At 45.5% G+C, this 23,710-nt stretch overlaps 2 protein-coding genes across 2 annotated transcripts; both read right to left on the bottom strand.

Moving 5' to 3' along the window:
• Positions 1 to 530: 530 nt before the first annotated feature.
• On the bottom strand, positions 531 to 7,963 carry si:ch211-230g15.5 (polyhomeotic-like protein 3). The gene is given in 14 exon segments (XM_067251774.1): positions 531 to 690; positions 984 to 1,203; positions 1,462 to 1,588; positions 1,792 to 1,909; positions 2,040 to 2,205; positions 2,283 to 2,479; positions 2,678 to 4,114; positions 4,287 to 4,410; positions 4,412 to 4,501; positions 4,790 to 4,879; positions 5,289 to 5,438; positions 6,330 to 6,954; positions 7,398 to 7,439; positions 7,889 to 7,963. Coding segments are annotated over 12 exon segments (3,480 nt in total). The 5' UTR covers positions 6,936 to 6,954; positions 7,398 to 7,439; positions 7,889 to 7,963; the 3' UTR covers positions 531 to 535.
• A 3,006-nt stretch (positions 7,964 to 10,969) lies between these two features.
• On the bottom strand, positions 10,970 to 23,548 carry tlcd4a (TLC domain containing 4a). The gene is made up of 7 exons (XM_067251601.1): positions 23,371 to 23,548; positions 19,536 to 19,705; positions 18,019 to 18,108; positions 17,805 to 17,863; positions 17,594 to 17,688; positions 14,235 to 14,308; positions 10,970 to 13,980 (listed from the first exon to the last, which is right to left on the bottom strand). The coding sequence occupies exons 2-7, from the start codon at positions 19,688 to 19,690 to the stop codon at positions 13,665 to 13,667; spliced, it is 789 nt and encodes a 262-aa protein (XP_067107702.1). The 5' UTR covers positions 19,691 to 19,705; positions 23,371 to 23,548; the 3' UTR covers positions 10,970 to 13,664.
• Between the last annotated feature and the right edge of the window lie 162 nt (positions 23,549 to 23,710).

Below are 23,710 nucleotides of genomic sequence, written 5' to 3'. Positions count from 1 at the left end.
GGCATCCATTGAATAAATGGAAGTGGATTCAAGTAAAATAATATAAATCACTCTATTTTTTTCTTCATTTAGAATTACGTTATTCCTCAACACAGTTTTAGAACATTCTCATAGAATAGATTTTTCATTTGAACTGTTACACTCTACAAAAAATGTTGTTAGGGAAATGTATATATTAAATGCTCATAGTCCTTCACGAAATAACATCCTTAAACTGCATTGTAAAATATCCACAAAGATACATTAGAAAAAATCTCTGTGAATAGTGAAGAGTCCAGGACAGGGACTGTCTCTTCTCCTCCTCATCTCTCCACCCCCCTCGTTTCATCTCCACATCAGATCCTTCACTTTAGGCCACCCACTACTCATAACCTCTCCAATATGTGCAAATCTATTGTCATTGTGTCTCGCAGTCTATCTGCTGTTTCACCTTTGAACTGTTCCTGGCTTCTGTGTCCTCTCAGTTGTGGAGGCTCTACTTTATTTCTGCTTATCACCCCCTCTCCTCGGTCCCCCCCCCCCCTCCCTCCCATGCTCAGGGGTGTTTCAGAGTGTTGATGTGGGCGCAGATCTTCAAAGCTGGTCCCAGTTTGATGTTCATGCTGGTCATGAGGTGGTCCTCCGTCAGGAGGAGCAGAGCCTGGCCGTCGATCTCCTGCAGCCGGAACGCCTCGGAAACCTCCCCACAACCTTCACACAACACAGGGAACACAGGTTAACATTACAACAACCTCCACACAACCAAGCACTGCACGGTGTGTATGTGTGCATTTGTGTATGTGTGTGTGTACTCTATATTCCTGGCAGTCTTTATGTATGTCTGTGTGTGTATATGTATATGTGTGTGTGTGTGTATATGTGCATATGTGTATATGCATGTGTGTGTGTCTGTGTATGTATGCGTGTATATGTATGTGTGTAAAGGCATACATGATGTGTGTAAGTGTGGATATGCAGTATGTGTGTGTGCGCGTGTTGTTTACCTTGCAGAGTGTTGATGAAGTCGCAGACTTGCTCCACGCTCCACTGGGCAGGTCGGAGGAGAGAGGTCACGCAGGGTTCAGAGGTCATCGCCGGCTCGGATGCCCTCCTCTCCCTCCTCCTGCCGGCGCGTCGCCCCAGCCTGGTAGTCATGGAGACCGCAGGATCCTCCTCCTCCTCGTCCTTGTGGTCATGGCGATGGGCACTCCAGAGGTCACGCGGCTGGTGATGTGACATGAGAGAATGGGACATGCAGACTGATGTATTTTGGGACAGTTTACACCCCTCTCTCTCTCTCCCTTACATTTCCAGTCAACCTCCACTGTCTCTGTCTAAAAAGGCCAAAAATATATGAGAAATACATTTCAAAAGTCAACCAAAAGGAGACACTTTGAAGGCCCTTTTCTCTGTTTTCTGGTGAGTCAGCAGCTTGGGAGGAGTTCCCTGGGCGAGGGAGGAGGTCCGGATGGCGTGACTCACCAGCCTCAGGAGCAGAGGCTTCCCAGGGACAGACATCGCCCTCTTCAGGCCGGAGCTGGAGCTGCGGCCCTCCGCCCGGCTGCCTGCACTCAGTGCCCTCAGACGCTTGGTCAAACCCACATTATACCTGGGGGAGAGGGAGGGAGGGAAACGGTAGAAAGATTTCTTCTCAATCTTAGAAATGTGCTGAAATTTTCGCCTGTTTCAGTTTCAATCTCATACATCCTGTTTTAGTGTAAATGGCTGCCCACCCAACACCTCACCACTTCCTGGTGTGGTCAGAGTAGGTGTGTGTGTGTGTGTGTTGGGCCTATGCCTTAGCCAGCTTACCCCCGGGCACAGGCAGTGGAACAGAAACGTTTGGAACGCATAAAGTTGTGGGCGTGGCCTCTCTTTGCGCAGAACTGACAGTAAAGGACCGCCTTTTTCTCTCTGGGACCCGCCCTTACTGGAGGTGAGGGAGAGAGAGAGACAGAGAGGTGATGATGATGATGATGACAGTAGTCAGACCTCGTACAACACAGCTGTGTTTTCTAGTGCAAGGTCAAGCAGGATGGTTCCTAGGGGTCAACTCTCACAGGTCATTGGATCATCCGTGGCCCCGCCCTCTTCGTCTGAATCGGATGAATGAGCGGAGGGGGGGGCGATCGTGTCTGTCAGCGGGACATGCTCCACCCCATTGGCCCCATTACTATTCTGGGTCACGCCCACATCCTCCTGGACCAATAGGGACGAGCGGTTCACCTGCACACAGAAACACAAGTCACCTGATTGTTGGAACGCAAAGGCTCTGTATGTGTGTGTTTGTGTGTTGTTCTCACCGGAAACGGTTGAAGCCCCTCTTGGATCACAAAGCCCTCCACCAGGTGAGTCAGGACCCGCCTACCTCCCTCTGGCCACACCTTCTGTGCCCAGGGCCCGGGCTGTGATTCGCTGAAAGTCTCAGGCTGGGCCTGCGATTGGCTGGGAGGGGATGACAGATGGGTGGAGAGAGCTGGCAGGTGGGGAGGAGGGCTGTCTGGAGGAGGGAGGATGGGGGGAGAGGAGGGGGGAGACTGAGATGAGAGACTGGACAACGCTGGACAGAAGGAGGATGACAGACATAAGAGGTGGGAGAGGTTTATGGTTAGCGAAGATTAGACACATTATGTAATGTATCATTATGGAGGCAACATCCCTGTAAACACTGCCACTCATCCAGATCATGGTCTCGTACCTGATAGGTTGTCAGATTGAGCTGACAGGCTCTCACAGAGGTTTACTTTGTCTATCGATTGGGTCTTTTTGGCAGGGTCCAACAGGGTCTGGTTCGGGGAGGTGCTGCACTGGTCCTTGTCCTGGTTCTTGTTTGGTTCGACATGACAGTGTTGCTGTGGGAAACCCGTCTGAGACTTGGACTGTGTGTGGGATCGGTCCACATCCATCCACTCTCCCCCTCGGTCTTCTTGACATGTTTCCCTCCGATCTTCCGCTCCCTCCATCCTCTCTTCTCCTCCAGGACGCTCCTTCTTCTGGTCCTCCTTGTCTTCCGCTGTCCTCTCTCTTTCTCCGTCCATCTCCGCTGTCGTCCCTCTCTCTCTGTGGTCCTCCATCTCTCCGACTTCTCTGTCCTCCCCAGAGCGCTCCCTCGCCCCCTCTCTCTCCTCCCTCACTCTGTGGCTCTCTCTCCGTGTCTCTGCTGCCTCCCTCGCCCCCTCTCTCTCCTCCCTCACTCTGTGGCTCTTTCTCCGTGTCTCTGCTGCCTCCCTCGCCCCCTCTCTCTCCTCCCTCACTCTGTGGCTCTCTCTCCGTGTCTCTGCTGCCTCCCTCGCTCCCTCTGTCCCCTCCTCCTCTTTCTGCTTTTGACTGGGATTGGGGGGGCTGGTTTGGAGGCAAGGGGCAGGTGGGGACAGCAGAGCGGGGGCTGAGGGCAGGGGGAAGGGGGCTGAGGGCAGGGTGGAGGGGGCTGAGGGCAGGGTGGAGGGGGCTGAGGGCAGGGTGGAGGGGGCTGAGGGCAGGGTGGAGGGGGCTGAGGGCAGGGTGGAGGGGGTTTTGCACACGGGGGCTTTGGGGGGATGAGGGTTGTATTTTTCAGCACTTAAAGTCCTCTGTGATTCGCCAACGAGCTGAGGAGAGTCCTGGACCGAAGGCTGTGATTGAACAGAGGCATGGGCATGTGCACTATTAGAGGGTTGTGATTGGACAGAGGCATGGGCATGTGCACTGTCAGAAGGCTGGGATTGGACAGAGGCATGGGCATGAGTACTATTAGAGGGTTGTGATTGGACAGAGGCATGGGCATGTGCACTGTCAGAAGGCTGTGATTGGACAGAGGCATGGGCATGTGCACTATTAGAGGGTTGTGATTGGCGGCCGGAGGAGAGGGCTATGATCTGCAGCTGCCTCGCCGCCGATGGAGACCTCTCAAAACAGGAAGTAGAATTCAGCGGATGGGAGCTAGATAGGGAGATGTGCTGAGACTGGCTGATGAGACTCGGAGATGATGGACAGCTTGCCAGTCCAGTCCACAGTCTTTTCATGGGAGGAGCGTGTTTGGCAGTGGCAGCAGCTATTGGTCGAAGGGCGGGGCTCTGTCGTGGGGGCACAGCTCTGTAGTTGCTGGGAGAGTGGAGTCTGGGTCTCAGAGGGACGGAACGCACAGAGGAATAGAGAGCTGGGGAGAGAGAGAGAGATAGAGAGAGAGAGAGAGAGAGAGAGGAAGAGACAAAGACAGAGACAGAGACAAAGAGAAGAAACAGGAAAACAGGAAACTAAATTATCAACTTTTTCTGATGATGCAAAACAAACGTGAAAAACCTGTCCAGTGTTTGGAGCTTGTGACTCACTCGGGGGCGGGACTGAGAGGTGCTGGCTTGGTGTGGTCTGGCTGTCTGTCGCCGTGGAAGTGGGGTGCGGGCGAGGCCTGAGAGGGGGAAAGATGGGCGTCCGGGGCCGAGGGAGAGGAAGAGGGGGGGGGGGCGGAGGAGGGCGGCTTCAGACGGAGAGAGGAGGGGATGTTCAGGGTACCCGGAGGAGGAGGCCTCAGGGTTAGATTCTGGAGCTGTTTGAAGGAGAGAGAGAGAGAATCAGAATCAGAATGGGATTTATTCGCCATGAAAGTTTGCACAGACAAGGAATTTGCTTTGGCAGGAAGGTGCATACAATAAACATATAGGGACCTAAAATTTAAATAAGAGAGAGAGAGCGAGAGACAGAGGGAGAGAGAGACAGAGAGAGAGAGGGCTCAATTAGTTACACACTGCAATAGTGAAGTATCTACAAACCCAGTACAGTACCCAGAACACACACATAAGGATGGGTAAACAAACACCCATCTGTATGAGCTCACCTGGGCCGAGGCAGGACGGGGGTAAGAGGAGAAGGAGGAGGAGGAGGAGGAGGAGGAAGGGACAGGTCGCATAGCGGAGGTAAGAATCAGCTGCCAGAGAGGAGGAGAGAGGAACAGGAAACAGGAAATGAGAGACAGACCGCTGTAAGAGAGGAGCAGAGAAGTGAAGGATTGTGGAAAGTGGGCATGGCGGAATCTTTTTTTAATTTATTTTTAAACAAAGCCGTTAGCAAACATCTGCTATCAGCAGGCAGAGGAGGGGTGGGGTTGACTCAGCCAAGACAAACACAGGGACACGGCACTAAAGATAGAACAGGACACGGCTGTTACGTATGAGTGTATCTTTGCTCGTTGTTAAAACTCTCTGTGTGTGACGTGTTTCTGTATGTGCGTGTGACATGTTCGAGTGGGTGTGTGATGTGTTTTGGTGTGTGTGCATGTGACGTGTTTTAGTGTGTGCGTGTGATGTGTTTTAGTGTGTGTGTGTGTGTAGTGTTACCATCTCAGCCCTCAGCAGCACCTGATCACGTCTGGAGCTCTGGAGACGTTTCCCCAGGAGCAAGGCCTTCTGGGACACCCTGCTCACAGGCGGAGTGCTCTGATTGGACGGCACAGGCCTGGGAGAGCCCAGGGAATGGGATTCAGACAGCTGGGGGGAAAGAGAGGGGCAGGGTAAGATCAAATCCAGAGAAAATCATACACAATGTTAGGGTTTTTTGGCCCCCTTTTCAAGCCGTGTCACAGAAGGCTTCACATACGCCCAGAGATCTGCACCTAAATCAAATTAAAACCCTCAAAGAACACAGGGAAAAACTCCCAGGAGAAAAAGAAGGAAGGGTAGCCTTGGTAGGAGCCTTTCACCATAAGAAGTGCATTGATCCAACGCATGTAAATGCATTTACACTTATACTGTGTGTATGGCAACAGAAGTGAAGCACCACCATCATCTAAAAAGGCAAACTGAAGGTATGACTGTGTTCTGACTGAGCACTACATGCAGAACGACATGGTTGACAGCAAGCACAACATAAATAATGGTAGAGTGATGGAGTGATGAAGAGTTGTGATAGTGTCAGATATCAGAAAAGGACTTTGTTAACAAACAATAGGTGTGTGTTTGTGTGTATGTAGCTGATAACATCTCAGCTATATCATATGCAAATATGTGTATATATTTATAGACATGATATAGCTGAGGTTGAGAGTGTGAAAGACAGATCAAAGAGAAGAGAGAGGAAACGAGAGGAAACCGAAATACAGAGTAAAATGCAACAAAGTGTAGACCTGTTTGATGTAGACCAGACACACAATCACATGACAGAAATTGTGTCTATGCTTTATTTTCACCTGTCATACTACAGGTCAAAATGAACAGTTGGTGTATATGTGCATGTGTAGACGTTGCTCATGTAGATAGTAACAATCAGACAGAAATGTAAATGATAGAAAGTCCAAAGATAACTGTGAAAGTGTGTGTGTGCGTGCGTGCATGTGTGTGTGTGTGGGTGGGTGGGTGTGAAACAATGGTGCGGTTGCTTACCTGCTTGCCAGTTGGACTGGCTGGGGTGTGAAAGGGTGTGATTGGAGTAGAAGTTGGTGTGGGGGAAGGCCTTGTTTTCCCATTGGTCAGGACGGAGGAAGTCTTGGGGGATGAGGAGTTAACGTTGTTATGGGTTACAGTGGAGGGGGGTAGAGAGGTGATAGGAGTTGAGGCGGAGGAGGGTGTGAGAGAGAGGGGAGAAGCAGTCAGGGGGGGAGACGTGGCAGAAGAGGAGGGAGGGGTGGTCACCATAGCGGAGGTTGGGAGGAGGTGTAGAGTTTGTGTAGGGAGGGGAAGGTTGGGAGTGGGGGTGAGTTTCGGGGGAAAGGGAATGAGTGCTGGAGGGGTAGCTGTTTTAGGGGTGAGAGAGGCTGGGAAGGAGGGAGCAGGGGTGAGGGGAGGAGGAGGGGAGGAAGAGATGGGAGTCAGGGTGGGAGGTTTAAGGGTGGGGTTCGGGGTGAGTCTTGGAGGGATGGGGGTCCCTGTGGCGTTGGTTGAGATGCGAGTGGTAATAGAAGTCAGGGGTTGGAAGCTTGTTCCACCGCTGGACTCCTTGCTGGTTCCTCCATGCTCAGGCTGGGTCTGGGAGATGAGGTCTCTCTCCATACTGCAATGGTTTAGCACACTGTTGGGAAAGACACACAAACCCGACCTGCGTTTCACATAAGGAATTACATGTGTGCTTCATTACTTCCGAAATCCACGCAGGTCAGACCGCAAACAAAGATGATGTGCTTTTTAGTATGCTCGTAACAGTTACAGTAGGCTATGCGATAGTTTTGGCTATGCTAGGATCTCCTGTTTTCATACAGTTATGGCGACTACACCTGAGCAAGCAGCACTCCATTGTAGCAGAAATATATGCACCATCCCCGCACCAGCAGGTGCACCGAACACGCGCGACAGATGTACACATCTGGTTTAGAGTATACGCGTAAACGTTTGGGCAGGTCTGTAAACTTAAAAACAGCGAACTACCGCGTACATGTGTATCAAACAAACCATTAAACCACTTCTGCAATTGTTTTAGTGTCTGAAATTCTTTAATCAAAAGCTCAGTCTACGTACCCAAAACCAGATGCGTCGCGGGCTGTTCTGTCTTGTGTAGGCCTACAATATAATATAACATGTTATTCTTCTGTCATTGATGCTGGTCAACGTTAGTCGGGAACGACTGCGAAATAGTGCAAACAAGAACAGCGGCGAAGCCTAAAGAAACCTAACAGGTCTCACTTCCTAGTCTATGAGCGCAAAGGGGTGTAACGAAGACTCGTCTAGCCTATAGCGCGTCACAACATCAGCCCCCTACAAACGTCTTTTTTCATCTTTTTTTCTACGATTGGAATATAGACTGTAACCCTATAGCCATAGTATGTCTAGTGCCTTGGAACTGTTATCATGAAAATTATAATTAAAATAGCGTTTCGCTGATGCAGTAAACCCATATTTAGCGTATAACGCCATTTGTGTACATCAGTGTATGTGAGACTGTAGTAATAAAAAGTCCGTAATTCGGTTCCTAATTAGACTATCACCCGTGTCCCCCAGCACCTGCGTACCTGCCGGGTCCGCGTAGGACGCAGCCGCTCGGGGCGACCAGGGTAGAGGCTGTAGGGCCCAGTCGGTCCGCGGGAGAAACGGTATCTTGTGTCGGTCGACTTACACCGCGAGGAGAGACAGCACCACTCAGAGTGCAGGAGGACCGTCTCATCAGTATTATTCAGGGCGGATACATTTTATTCAATTGCATTGCCTACCACTATGATTATGTGCGTGTGTGTGTGTGTGTATGTATGTATGTATGTGTGTGTGTGTGTGTGTCTACCTTCTCTTATAGACTACAATGTGCTCATTTTGAGTTTATTGTGACTATACTTCATATCTCACGTATAGGATAAATGTATTTAACTTGATTCCAGATTAAACCTACAGATTAAAGACAGATATCCCAGGCCTACATTGTCCAGCATTCTCTGCGCTTTCATGTCAGCATTAATCGGATCATGGATCGTGCAGTTTAAACCGATTCAACATGCAGCCCTGACAGGTTGCGCGCGGCACGGAACCCAACTCGTTGTCAACAAATGGTCGTCAAGCGCGTCAGACCTGAATTTCACTGGCACAATCCTCGCATAGTCCTGATGAAAGAAAATGTGACTTAAATTGTATCAATTACTCGTCCAGGTGAGGCTTTAGCGTTGGTATTTGAACTTTAATTTTTTTATTTAGACACAATGTCATCAGCAAGGGTTATCAAACAGAAGCCGGTGGACACGCAAACAACCCTGGAAGTAAAAAATAGACCTACGAGAGCCGAAACAAAGCCAGCGTCTCAGTTGAAAGTGACATGTCCGCGTAAAACGAGGGCGTCAAGCTGTCCAAGGAGTATACATAACGGCAGTGAACCCAGCAAGAAACTGAGAATCGTGGGTGAGACCAAGTGCGAGAGGAGGGCGAGGTCAATATCCACAGCACCTAAACCCCGTGTGGGTCAAAAAGTCACCGCAACGTCTCCGAAATCAACTGACATCTTAATGAAATCACCCCTCAAGTCAGAAGAAGCTGTTACAAAGCCGGGACAGAAAGAGCGGGCAACGAGGTCATATTATGGAGTTCAGAGGTGAGAGTAAAATGCCTATGGCCTACCAGACAAACCTACTCATGTGCTGCAGTGCTACACACCACTATATTATTATATTGATTGTTTAGACAGAATGTTTACAAGCAAGTTCTGTAGCTCGGATGGTAGCAAGGTCTACCATCTGCCGGTGATCACGTAAGCCTACCACCCGCAGGCCTGCTGCCGGTATTGTGACTTTTTTTTTGCTAAACCATTAGCCACCTTAGGAGTAGGAGGAGATACTGATAAGCAAAACTTATTAATGTCAATGTTGGTATGAATGGCTCCATAGGCTTTAATAGTGAATGGGTCACAGCAGAGTGCTGGGGTCAAGTTGCGCTAGTTTTGCTGGATGATGTTGTTGGACGGATAAGGAAATGTAAGCCTATACTTTCTTTCTCAGCCACAAAGCTTTCACGGTCATCCCCCCGAATCCCAAGAAAAGAAAAGAAATTCAAAAGAGTGAGCACTTTTATTATTTTTATGATATAGGCTCGCTATTTAGTCCAACAGCTAATAGAAATGTACGTTTATTATGGCACTTGATCGTATTTTTCCCTTGGGTCATCTTACATTCTAATTGAATGATTTGATTATTTCGTAATTAGTATTACTTAATACTATCAACTGCTTCTCGTTGGTTGGCTATGTAGAGGCGGAGGCGGAGCTAGCGGCTCTGGAGGATCTGCGGCTGAGCAGAGCGATGGCCTATGTGTCTATCAATCCAAGCAGTGTCGGTGAGGCACGCACACACATGTAACCCAACCAACCAAAGGCTGAGTGTTTCCATATCGCGTCTTGAACTGTTTCCAATGAGCAAAGAATATTCGACTTCCTGTAAGCGCTGCACCCAGCATCGGTATTTACTTCTTTTTTTGTTGTTGTTGAGCGCTCTGACATTTTTATGCGGCCGCTCCGAGCGCTTCTAGTTTAAGATCTTTTAACTTTTCAGAAAGGTGATGGTGTTGTCGCTGTCACTTTTTTCAGATGGGGAGCCACTCAACAATCAGAGTAGAAAACGTCCGTTAATAAGTAGCTGATAACTTAAATTATACGAGAATATAGCCTACAAAAACAGCCTAGTTTAAACTACTAGTTAGCGGTCTAGAATGACGCGCTAAAATGAAGCGCCCTCCAGCGATTTTTTGCTAGAAATAAAAACGCTAAATGGACAGACGCACTTACGTGTCCATGATCCACTTCACATTTGATGTAATATAAGTAATGGGCACAAGGGGGTAGGCTACCACATGCAAAAGCATGGATAGGCGACTCCTATTAATCTTATAGCTGCCTAATGTCGTTGCAAGGTGGATTGAAGGTGTGTGTGTGTGTGTGTGTGCGTGTGAGTGTGTGTGTAGGCGGGTGTTTAACTCTGGAGGAGGTGCGACTAAAACAGCAGCAAGAGATGCAGGCCAGAAGAAGACAGAAACAGGTGACACACACACACACACACACACAATTAATACCATTGCACTTTTAACCTTGCTTGTGGATGTGTTAACTCTGCAGATGAGAAAGTACCTGTTGGAGCCCACACCAGTGCTGCTATAACGACAGATACATCTCAGGCATGCTAAAACTAGTCACTGTCAAACTCCACTCGATACAAAATGGATCTTGTTTAGATGGATGATTAAAACAAGCTTATTCTGTGGTAGCATAGCCTTATTGTTTTAAATGAACACATGTTATTTTGCCCTCTTTCAATGTGACATTGAGATTACAATGTAAAAGGATATTTAAATGCTGTATTTATTTACGTGACTGATTTCTGAAACTCAAATGTTTTATGTGATATTGTATTTTTGCTATTATTAGTCAAATGATAGACAGAAGCAAACACGTTTATTCTATGTATTTATTGACACTGGTAATTCTGCATATTTACGGAGGCAAATGGCATCAACTAAGTGTAAAATTAAGACATTATAACAAATATGAACATCAGACTGTTTTGGACTATATGTAAACATTCCCTGTCCTGCAAGAAGTGAATTCAATCTGCATTCTTTCTTTGCTGGGTATTCAGTAAAGTGACAAGTTGCATTTTATTTGGATAGTTTTTTCATCATCATTATAAAATAACATATACCTTTTTGGCAATAAATTGGCATTTTTAGGACAAGGCTAAATCAGAGGTCCTGGAACTTTCATACTTTTTTTCATACTTTCATTTGAAGTACATTCATATGCGGAATGTGGTACTGGTGTTTTGCCAAACTAAATAGAAAATTACAGACAACTTGATTTGGTCACTGTCATTATGGGTCATCCCTAATAAAGGAATAAATATAGACTATTGTATGTAAATGCAATATATAGCCTAGATATGTACATTTGTACCCATACTGTTAATCAACTTGGCTGATTATGTAATATTCAAGTATCATTTCGCTTCATAGGAAATGTATGTGCCGGGCACTAGTGTTGTCCTAACGTTTCTCGATCTTCTTCCCCATCGTCACTGGATTACATGCTTCATACAGTACAGAAGAATACTCATGGGTAAAACTACATATCCAGCATCAGAGAAACAGGACACACAACTACAGCTTGTAAATTTAGTGTACAGTGCAATCCCCATGCAGTACCGCATGCACGTCTAGAGGTCGCATGAATATAGTTTACCATGCATATCTGTATTGCCGATGTTTACCGGCTGTCGCGCGACGCTTCCATTTCTGTACAAGTGTTAAAAAAACACAAAAAACATTGTGTTTCTAGCTTTTAAAACAATTTCTTTCTGCCAGTGAGCATTACACATACCAAAGGTGAGGTGACTAGAGGGACTTGGAAAAACGAGATTTTTTTAATTGATTGAGAATTCTTCGACACTGTTTTACAGTAGATTTCATTCACACTACCACTGAAAGGACAGTTCAAGCACAGTGCCTCCACAAACCTTTCATTAGGCCTACTATTATTGTACACTTTAAAACTGTTGTGTTGTATAAACGTAAAACAACCACTAACCACGGACATGTAAAGTAAAAAAAAAATGCCCCAAATTACTTTCTAACATTGCATCGAATAAGCCGTAACAACATCAGCGTGCAATTCGATGGATTTAAGAAGGCAGCTAAGCACAAACAGATTGCTGAAAGATTCAAGGACCAATTTTGAGTTCCTCTAAACATATTTGGCATAGCCAAGGTCTACGATCCAAAAGATATGTTGAACACACAATAAAATAAAAGTCTGAGTTCAAGTAATTAAAAGTGTGCAGAGTAAAACATTTGAACTTAAACAGTTCACTGTATCTTGCCACAAACGTTAAAATTGCCATTCACAGAATAAGAGAAAATGTGTGTTGATGTGCGCTAGGCTACTTAGATTAGGCCTACAGAAAAGGCAGACAATTAAAGTAATTATAATGTATGACAATTATGAAACCCTGTCAATGTATGCCTATTCAAGTTATACCACAAACACTGCTAATGTGCCAAACATCTTCTGAGAGAATAAATATGTAGGAATGAGTGTGAAGAGTAGTACAGTAATACAACATGGTGCAGGTGCTTCTTAGTTTAAAACTGATCAAAGGCATTGCCTTCACATTGAGTGAAAAAGAAAAATCATAACTTCTTCACATAAATAACAATTATTTAACTGGAAACTGCTGACAGAATTGTTGTAAACAAGATTAATATTGAATTTCATGCCCAGCACGCAATAAATACTTCAGGTATAAGGCAAAAATAGACGAAAAAAACTAAACAATTGTAGCATCAACAGTATTTGCACATTATAGCAAATGTGTCACTGTACATTGTACAACATGAAATTACTATCATATTAACACTTGAGCGTTGGGGACAAAGTAAAATCATAATCTGTGCTAGTAAAATAGTATGAACAATAGAATCCTTCTTTCAAACAGAACCCTCACACCTCCACCCAGGACCGGCCCTAGGGTTTTGGGGGGCCAAAACAAAAATTGTGTATGGGGCCCTTTTGATTGGCAATTCTTTTTTTTCTTTCTCTTTTTTTTTGGGGGGGGGGGCCCTAAACAAATGTTTCGTTTGTTTATTGGGTCGGGCCGTCCCTGCCTCCACCCCAACTACACAAGCTAGATGTCTCCACTCATGCAGCCTTTCCCCTGGAATTTTATATCTGACTTCACCCGTTACAGACGTGAGACCCTGGGCCAGACTCTCTCAGTTCCGGATCCGGACGTTTTTGAGTAAACGGAAGGGAGGGAGATGAGGGTTTAGCTGGGTTGAATCTATTCAGCCTGCAGGCTCAGGGTGAAATATGGGACTCCCAGAGGACTCCTCTGTGTAAAATACCTCTAAGATTTAGGCAACTGAAATAAAATATAAAAAAGGAAGTACATTTATTTTTGGAAGTCCGCTGAATCAATTGGCTTTCTCATTTATGTATTTGGGAAAACCGTCATATTACAAGACATTGTTAGTTTGTGACAAAAAACACACAAAAATCATTGGTCATGAAAACCAAGTATCGCTTAAGGGCCCTTTTATCTATCGGAGAGGCGGATCTCATCTCCTTCAACATCTCCCGTGAACTCGAAACAATTTCCCAAAAGAGTCACGGTGTCCCGTTTCAAACACCTCTCCACTGATTGTACTTGGCTTTCGCTTAGGAGTGGGTTGCCTCTGAAACAAACGGGTAGGAATCAGACGGAGCGCTGGGGAGGGACAGCACAGCTCTGGGTCGTCCGCACGGCAGCTTCGCCCTTCTCTCCAAACTCACTCCGCCTTCCCGTTCTCCTGCGACGCGCTTTTGGGCCGTCGGCCCGAGAGCATGACCCGATAGCAGCCGCGGGCGATCTTGTGCATCCACATGGTGTTCATGACGTCCAGGCAGATGCTGGAACAGATCCACGCCACGCGGCCGCTGCACGGCAACCGGTAGAAGGCCTCGGTGCCGTACACCGACCACATGCGGCTGTAGTACAGCGGCATGACGGCAATCCGAACCACGAAGAAGACGACGGCCATGGCAACCCCGTTGGCGATGTTGGGCTTGGAGGACTTAGGGTAGCCTAACACTTCAAAGAACCAGCTGAAAAACAACAGCGAGTATAAGGGGGGAAAGCGTCAATTAGCGGGGAGTGACGCCACCAGCAAACGCAGGGGTTCTTCTAGGGGTCCTGCAAATGTTTCAACAGGTCAGAGTTCAAAGAGAAGCGTAGGCCTACAACAAATCTAGGTTAATTGGGGTTTGATCTCATCTGCAGGTTTGTCCTGCCCAGTGTTTGCAACAGCAATTCTCAGTTACTGGTCCAAAGGGCAATGTCCTTGGTGAAGGGTACCTACCGCTGGTTCACACACGGAGTAGAGAACTCCGCAAGAAGACGGAAGTTCGCAAAATAAGGCAACATTCCTTGACCCTGGGAACACAAGAGGATAAACAGAAGGACAATGAAAAAGGAAGTGTCCCAACGGAGATACAGAAAGCAAGTGTTTGATCCAATAGAACCGTTATAAAAGTACGTTTGTGTTGTTAAGGCCCTATGTGGATGCGTTGTTAACCATAGGCCTGTGTTTAAATCAATATCATGTACAGTATGTGTTGACAGAAACCCAATACTGTACGCCTTTAGGATCCAAGTCCTTATGCTCTTTTCAAGATGTTCAACTTCTTTCACATCTCATTGTATGGAGCCAGAGCTAAGATTAAGAGGACATGGTTCTGGTCCACAATTAGAGCAAGCCCTTTCTGAATATAGAACCTTTCATTTTTCAGATGCAACATTGGTCATCTTACCCTCATTTCTTGAGGGTACATTTAATTTGTGATATAACTTCAGAGACATTTGCGTGAACAGACATTTGCAAAGGGAGCTTCTTTCTGGCAGTCCTACGCAACACTATAATTCGCAGCTTCCTCCTCTTATCCCTCACCGCAATTCACTTTCACCTGCTTTCTGACACAAGGAAGAGAGAGCAAAGAAAATGTTCGTCAATTTGAGTCAGTTCCACAACAAATGGCTGATACCCAGAAGCAGCCACATTGATCTGTGGTGCCACATTTCAGAGTTCAGGAACACAGAGGACTGGTTGGGTCTATTTGAACCATTAACAACATACACAGCAACAAAAACAATCAGTCAGTAATTCGCCCGGCTTTCAAAGTGCCAATCAAAGCTCATCATAGCACACAGGGGTTTTCAACACAGACAAACTCAGCCACCTGATGAATAAACTGTTATTAGTCATGCAGAGCCGAGGGGTCGTACACATTAGTAGCAGTAGATCATTCCTGTTTTTTCCTCTTCAAAACTGCCCACATGATCCTAAAAACGATTTCAATTCAACATTTCAAGACGTTCTTTCAGATCGAAATAGCAAACGTAAACAAATGATGAAAGCTTATCTTGTAGACTGAAAAAAAAGATCCAATATGGGTAAACATACTTACTCGGCATTTGGCATAGGCAGTGTTATGAACTTTTAGCATTAGCATGCTAGTACCTCTAGGTACTGGTAAGTCCATACTGTTACTGGGCATCATTTCTGCTCAGTGTTGGGCAACAGCAATATCAGCAAACAAGACAGCAAGGGACCCTGTCCTCAATCTTTCAAGCCTGGTCTTTTTTATTACCCAACTTAACTTGAATCTGGTAGTTTTTGCATGAAGGTGGTCAGAAGTGGGACAAAATAGGTTAAAGTCATATTAGCAGAGGACAGAGAAGGACAGACACACACAGATTAGTGACACTTCCGGGAGTCTTTCGAGAGTCAGAATTAAGTAGGACATGCATTTAAAAGTCACACAGCAATCTGATTCAAGTGCTATTTCATCATACAAATCATTTGACAAGGCTGACGTTTCAGATTAACTATCACTTCTTGAAGATGCTGGGGGAGGGGCGGGGGCGCCTGCTCACCCCCCCAACAAACACATCCATCTGTGTCCAAGTCCTACTAAACTGCATACAGATTCACCAGACTAGTCATGACAACAATTGATTCCCCATGAGACACTAAAGGTCAAAATAAATCCCCAAGTAGGCAAATCTTAATAGAGGTGTACTCCTGCAACAGGAAGACAAAATCCTTGCTTTTAGATTTTGCCTTAATGACAATGAACAGGACTTGACAGCAAACAGCTCAACAAACTAATGAGACAACAACATACAACAGAAGGGGGTTGGATACAAAACCACGTTAAAAAAATACGTGAATTTCATATTTTACATCCAAATGTTAGCCAAAATAGTTAGGCCTACTTCGATAAACAGTTAAAATGGCCATATGAATCATGGTGAAAGGTTGTCAAGCTCAAGTATGTATAAGTCTGAATATGCAGTCAAGTTCCAGTGACAGTATGGTCTAATTCCCGATAATTGATTATTGCTAGAATATTTTATCAAAACATTGTTCTAGATTTCTTTGTCAACATTTTGAAAATACATAAAGGAGACAATCGCAGACTTATTCACAGAAATTGAATATATGCCCTGAGTACACCTTTCTTACAACTATGATGAGTCTGGCCATGATGAAGAATCATAATAACATATGACAGTTGTGAAAGGCCCCTGGGTGAGGCAGTCTCACGCAGGTGGAGGTGAAGGGAAAGGTTAGAGCGAGAAGGAGGCCTGAACCCTGGAACACAAGCATGCTAGCAGGCAGAGGAAGGGTGACATGCACACAGCTCAGCTCAGTTTAGCACATCCCAGCCCCGCCCAGCTTACCCCAGACCAGCTTAGCCCAGCCCAGCCCAACTTAGCCCAGCTTAGCCCAGCCCATCTCCACACACCACTGAGGGGGCAGTGAGTGGAAGGTTAGGTTAGGGTTAGGGTTAGGTGAGAGGAGTGGAGAGGGCTAAGAGAAGGGAGCGGAGGATGAAGGGGATAAGGGGGGAGGGAAAGGAAGGAAGGAAGGGGGAAATGTGTGGTGGTGTCTCCGTTACCATCATTTAACATTCCATGCAAAAAATACCACCGTCATTTTCATAACAGTCAGCTACAGAACCCAGCAACCTAGAGGGTCACAGACTCAGAACCAAGGGTGAACAGCGGTGGTCTGGAGGCTTGCTGCAGCCCGAAGGAAGGCCTGACTGACGGACTATTCTGGAGGACTGGATGTGTTCAGCAGTATTAGAGGCTTGTACTAGAAAGACTGACTGAGGCACTGCCAACTGAATGGGGCAAAGCTAAAACTAACTCAAGATCTAAGCGTTAACTAGGTGACTTCTATCCGAGCAATTAGCTACCACCAAAACAAGGCACTTGCAGCCTAATTTCAAAGAGATACTTTCACATGGTAGGTTATTTGAAAACAGGATTACATTTTTTCCAATAGTTACCAACATGATACAATTCAAACTGACTATTTCTCAAAGGCACGTCAGTTACACTGCCCTGGCATGAAAGAAAAAGAGGTTCCTGCATCTGTGCAAGGACCTTCCATGCTCATCACTTCCCATTAATTAGCATTAATTAGACAGACAGCTAACAAAATGATATTCAAAAATCCTTGTGAAACCAAGGATTAGCACCACAAGCCAGTGCAGCTAGCAGGACAGCGGTACAGAAAGAACTACCATGTTATCAGCATCCTGACGCTTCATCCGGCACCCCCCCCAGCATCACAGGACACCGCTGTTCAGCCATGGTCGTCTCCCCATCTTGCCTGCCCATTCTGCTATTGGACAACAGGGAACTCACCAGTACATAGTAGTAAGCATATAACGCTGCCAGGTGGTGAACTACAAAAAACTTGTCTCCTATCGCCTTCCAATAGTAAAATATCAGCAGCAGATCTGGAAAAGGGTGACAAGAACCGAAGAGAGAGAGAGAGGGTCAACTGAGGTGTTTAGAAAATAACTGAAACACACACAGGTTGAGTGTCGGCTAGTCTGACTGAAAGAGCACCCACCAGATATGAGGTAGCCTGAAGTAATGCCAACATTTATCTTCACAAGGGTGGGATCTCCCCTGGTGACACAGAAGCACATGGTTCATCTCATATTACTAGGACAGCAACTATGTCAGTGGAAGAGACTCTTTGAAGTGGAGTAGTGGACTCATCAACATGCAGGGGAAGAGCCAGAGTTCCCATCATGCACTGCTGCTGACAGCCGGGCTCTCACCAGACGGGGTCATCATTGATGGCATCATCGAAGCGTAGGATGTAGAGGCAGAAGAGCCCGACCACCAGGGCATGAAGCGTGGACACGGTCCTGAAAAAGCACACACACACGCACGCAGAGACACACATTTGTAAAAACCCACACATACCTTTTCAAGAAGCCCAAACGAAGCATTTATGTGCACTGTATATGTTAACTATATAAACACAGCAGACCGAATCAGCCTAATTAGAGTGACAGATGAAACACTGTCCAGGGGTCAGACAGACAGACACTTATTCCCTCCACCTGTCAGTCAACCTGTATCAGAGCTAGCATCCAGACATCCAGCATGCATCACTCGTCTTAAACAGGAAGGCCAGTGGCAGGTAGAGATGGATCGTGGTCTACTTTGCTATAGTGCTGGCAGTAGAAGTGGACCTAATAAACTAAGGAGATGTGTTTGTTAGAGGGTCAAGTCTCTCTACAAACAAAGTATGCCAGGTCTAAAAGTGCTTGATGAATGTCTTAATTTATACTGCAGGGTTTTCAGTGGGATCGCAAATCTGGCAACATGCCTTAATTCCAAATGTATAATTAGGAAAAATGTGCACTCTGAAATAGGCTTCATATTTGGCTCCCCTCAATCTTTTCATAAGATGGTATATCTGCTGATGTATGGCCACAGCGAAGCTAAGCCTGATTTTGATTCCATGTTACCCAGTACAGTGGAGTTTTTGAATGCTGCAAAACTCTATATTCCAAGGACTGGAGAAGAGCCCTTTGGGAAATGACTGTTCAGGACTGAGATTAGAGTAACACTGGTTGTAATGATGATCTCCAATAGGGAAGAATAAACAACCAAGGGATTACATAGACCCTTACTTACTTATTACAGACCTTTATTAATAACAGGCCTCGACCATTAGTCTATCACAGCCTGGTGCTTGGTGGTCGAACGAACGACACAAATAGGTCACAGACTGACATATACAATGGAGGAAAAAAGCTTTGATTTGAGTTTCCATAGAATTCCTTCCTCCTAGGGTACAGTATGCTACAGCGTTCCTCCTCTGGCCTTGTATGGAAAACCATAACAAAGTCAAAGCCGGAGGTGCATATATGGAACTAAGTGACGTCTGCAAGGTAACCTTTGACCTTGGCTGAACAGACGCCAAGTTCAAAGTCATCCTATTACTGGTTAACAGACTAGGTCAATACCACTGTCCTCTACAGAGTAGGTACATCCTGATAACAGTTGAGAGCCTATACCTCACAAATATATTTACAGATTCTCAGTGACTCCCAGAGACGTAAAACCAAATGGTCCAAATTCAAATAAGAAGACTAAATAAAAGGGTAAATATGACACATATTTTACAGTTTATACTACAGAATACTACAGCTAAATGTAGTATACCATGCACAACTTTGCTTAACTTAGTGTACTATGCAAAACTAAAAAACAAACCTAACTGAGGGCAAACGGAAGAGAGTGTTTTGTGAAAACCGTCCCTGGGGGTAATGGAGGCTGGTACCTTGAGTTCCACTCGACTTTCTGCTTGTCGCTGAGGGTGAGGAAGCCCTTGCTGACCCTGGAAGAGATCCCAGGACTGACCCGGTGGAACAGCCACTGGAAAGTGAAGAAACTGCTGACCGAGATGAGGAGGATCAGCAGGCTGAAGGCTTCCATGACCACCCAACACCACTGAGGGAGGAAGAGGAGGAGGCAGAGGGAGAGACAGAGAGAGAGAGAGACACACACAGAGTAAGAAACAGAGAGTCATAGAGACAGAGAAAGATACAGACAGACAAAGATAAAGAGGTGGAGGAGGGGAGAGAGACAGCAACAATCTCAGAAAGGAGTCTGACGTCGTCAACTACCAACTAAAGAGACCGAATACCAAGAGCAGATGACGGAGATTCCACTTTCTCACAAGACCATTACCAACTTCTTTATTGTCAGAAAAGCTTAATAACAAAAAAGTTGAATTCTCAATCCTTACCTATCAAGAGGGACCGTCAGATATTTTACCTTGTCCATTTGAAAGGCAACAAATACACATTTCCTTTCTGGCACGCCAGTGATACCAGCTCCACTACTGCCAACTGTAACCATGTCAATGTTTAACTAGCTGAGTCCTTACTCTACTTGTCTGAACTACAATACCTGGCAGCTTCTAGATAGTGATCCACAGAGGAACCACTTCTAATTCCACAGAAGAAGGACAACAGTCGACAACACGAGTTACGTATCCTACACTAATATATGTCCAGCGGGTATATTGAGGTCAGTGCCTAAACTGAGTGCTTCACAGAGACTACCACTGGGTAGTAAATATTTGGGCAGTCACACAGGGAAAACATTTCCAGGGATCATAATAGAGGTGTGTATGTGAAAGTAGTGTGTTTAGGCATTATTGTAACATCCGAGAGAGAGATTGGGCCTTGAAAGTGCCCATAAAAAAGTATTAGCATCAATGTCCGCTGTCCAATGTCCGTTCTTGTGTACAACTTTTGATTTTGCAATTGCCCATGTAACAGACAGCGAAGCCACAGGAACATCAGACCTGTGTTTAAATCTGAAAAACTGCCCTTTAATCTGTTAATTAAACAGTAAGCTTTATGTATATGAAAATATGATATTAAGCCAACAGGTTACAGATGCCTACATCCAAAATGATTTTGAGCTCAACACGAGCTTAGCCAAGTTTCCCCATCTTGCTTCCATCTTGAATTAGCGTGAAAGCGAGAGTCCTGACTGATGGACTCCTTCTTCTGCAGCAAGATTAGCCCTTCTCTCCTGAAGGACTCATGAGGCACTGATCCATACAGATGAGCCTTTGGCAAAACCACTACCAAGCACCAGCACAGAACCTGAAGCACAGCCCCAATGTACTGTCTGTCTCTCGTATTTATGTCAACAGAGGAGATCATCCATTTTAGGTGCTGATTGGAAGAAGCCCTGTTGTCGCTTTCCCTTCCTGAATTGGTTTTCTATTTCAGAGCAACAGGATTCTTCATCATATAAAAATAATGCGGATAATGCGGATGCACTGTGAATCCCTCATAGAACAGCCATGAGGAACTTTTGTCAAGTACAAGAAGGCCTTGACACTTCCAGTGGAGCAGCAAATCAAATCAAATGTTATTTGTACATCCCTTGTCACAAGCAAGGCCACAGAGGGCTTCACACATGCCCACAAAACTGCACGTACACCAACCTTAAACCCACAAACAACAAAACAGGCTGGGCCCTCATGCCACTGTAGTGCAGACAGAGCCACTGAAACAGCAGATTACTCGCCCTGACTGGCTGGGCCGGCCCAATCACTGCGGTTTATGTTCAAATGGGGGAACAGGAACCACAACTACTCTTGTCGTGAGGAGCTTTGTGGCTCTGACAGAGAGAGAGAGCGAGAGAAAGAGAGGGAGAGAGAGAGAGAGAGAGAGAGAGAGAGAGAAAGAGAGAGGGAGGGAGGGAGAGGGAGTGAGAGAGAGAGAGGGAAAAGATGGGGAAGACAGAAAGTGTGAGAGAAAAATGGAGAGAGAAATAGAGAAAGGGGTTATACAAAAGCAAGAAAGAGAAAGTGAGTAAAAGAGAGACAAAGAGAGACAGAAAGAGGGAAAGAGAGAGGGGGGATATAAATAAATATAAACTACATAGAGAAAGAGACAGTGAGAGAAAGAGAGAGTCGGTGTGCATGTGTGCGTACATGGGTGTATGTAGGAGGAAAGCCTGCTGGTGTAACATAGCTGAAGTCTCTTGACACTTAGCCACTGCTTTACATATCTGTGACAGAAACATAAACGTCTCTTTTGAATTTGTAGAGATAGCTATCCTATTCCCTCATTGATATGTAGGGCAAACGATACCGGAGCAAAATAGGGTGCACTATTGGGAAATAAGCCGGTGACACATAACAACTTGTAGGGTTCAAAGCATTGTTGTTGTCACGTTGTACTCATGAGGGATGAGCTCGTATATCCATGCGAGCCGGTCCTAAATTAGCAGCATCCTTGTGCGTCGCCATGACATGCAGTTGCAGCAGCCCACCACTGCAGTCTGTGTGGGAGTCCCAACCTACTCTGCTGCGCGTCACGCTGGTCCATTAGCATTACGGCTGCTGCTGTGACTGAGCCGAGGACAGCCGCAGGGCCTTTCCTAATCTGCACTGATAACTCCAAGGACCAACATCATCCAGTGGGGCTGTTGGCCTGTGTAGTCCTTCTCTCCCACCAGATGCTCCATCCTCTGATGTCGGTTTAACCCCCTGGTTTCATGGAATTTCCCTCTTCTTGAGAATCAAGAGGGCTCCAGTCACACGTGTGAACACGCTTGCTTTCAAAACACTTTTCAAGCCACTGGGGTAATAACCTCCTGTGTATGTATGAAGTAGCTTTAAAAAACACTGATTTTATTCCACACACGTTCCCAAACACGTGCACAAAAACACAGACAAGTACAGAGATACAAACTTGTTTACAGACAAGTTTAGGTTCTGTGGTGCTAGATGACAAGGGCAAAGGGCCACACAGGCCAGATCTAGAATAACATATATCCATATGTAGCTAGAACATTTGTAACCACAACAGTCTCGACAAGAATCCTCTGTTTTGGACTGAGGTTCAAATGATTCATAAATGATTAATCAGATCCATTCATTGTATAAATCTATATCAGAAAAACCTAACTTCTAATATAGCAGATGTACTATGTCACCAGATTGGTTGAATATAAATCAATTATTCAACAGCTATTATGTCTGAAAATAGAATAGGATACACACCTCCCTACACTGCACGTACAGGCACTGCTGACAACACTGGAACCTTGGAACCCAGGGTTCAGACACTGTTCAATTTAAAACTGCTTGATCTAATTTACAGCCAAAGCTGTAAAGCTAGGCTAGTTATATATTCGGAATAATAATAATTAAAAAAATATTTTTTAATTGAGGATTTGATTATCAATGCTGCAAACAACGACTATGTTTATAGTTATCAGGTGTCAATAATGTATATCTGGTTTGAAACAAATAAATATAGGCAATATATTGTTTTATTATTTAACTGTTTATAGGGCAAGATTGGATTTAAGCATCCTCACTGTAAGTCCTCTACGGGTAAATTAGGCTACTCTACCATCACAACTTTTGTCATCAAATGACAATATCCTCAACCCAGTACTACACAATGCAGTTATCATAACATTTCTTAATGTTAGATACAAAAACACGCATCTATGTTAGGCCAGCACGCGCCGCATTGCATGGAAAAAATAGACGCAGTCGCTTTATTTTTCAAATAGGAAAACGACAGTGGTTGGGTCGTAATGAGACCAGAAAATGCAAATCCTTGATATATTCTTACCTTGTGTATTTCATTCAGATCTATGTTCCGCACTCAACTGGTTTATGGTACGAAGGTATGGTCAATTCTGTAGAAAGCCATGTTGAATTCATTTTTATGAAGAACACGTTCTCAACCATAGCAGTCTTATTCTAACGCTTTACATTTGGTGTGACCGTGATTTTCTAATGCATTTACTGTAAATAATTCCTCCCCACAAAACATGCATGTTGGCAGTGGTGAGGGACGCGTAGCGACGCTGATGCTCGATTATGGAAGTGATGAGAGGAGGTTACCGCAGGGCAAGGCGCTTTCTCTCACTGGGATCGAATTACAGCTACATTCTTAAAGAGATATTCAC

Source organism: Osmerus mordax, chromosome 15 (genome assembly GCF_038355195.1).
Source record: "Osmerus mordax isolate fOsmMor3 chromosome 15, fOsmMor3.pri, whole genome shotgun sequence".
Classification (NCBI taxonomy): Eukaryota; Metazoa; Chordata; class Actinopteri; order Osmeriformes; family Osmeridae; genus Osmerus; species Osmerus mordax.
Note: the sequence above shows the minus strand (reverse complement) of the source record. Positions and strands in the feature narration are given on the sequence as shown.

What these genes read in the sequence shown, in the direction of transcription:
- tlcd4a (XM_067251601.1), bottom strand. Translation starts at nt 19,690, where the DNA reads ATGGAAGCCTTCAGCCTGCTGATCCTCCTCATCTCGGTCAGCAGTTTC. An exon ending in AAAGTCGAGTGGAACTCAAG is followed by an intron (nt 18,109 to 19,535) that starts GTACCAGCCTCC and finishes GTGCTTTTTCAG; the next exon opens with GACCGTGTCCACGCTTCATG. An exon ending in ATCAATGATGACCCCGTCTG is followed by an intron (nt 17,864 to 18,018) that starts GTGAGAGCCCGG and finishes CTGTGTCACCAG; the next exon opens with GGGAGATCCCACCCTTGTGA.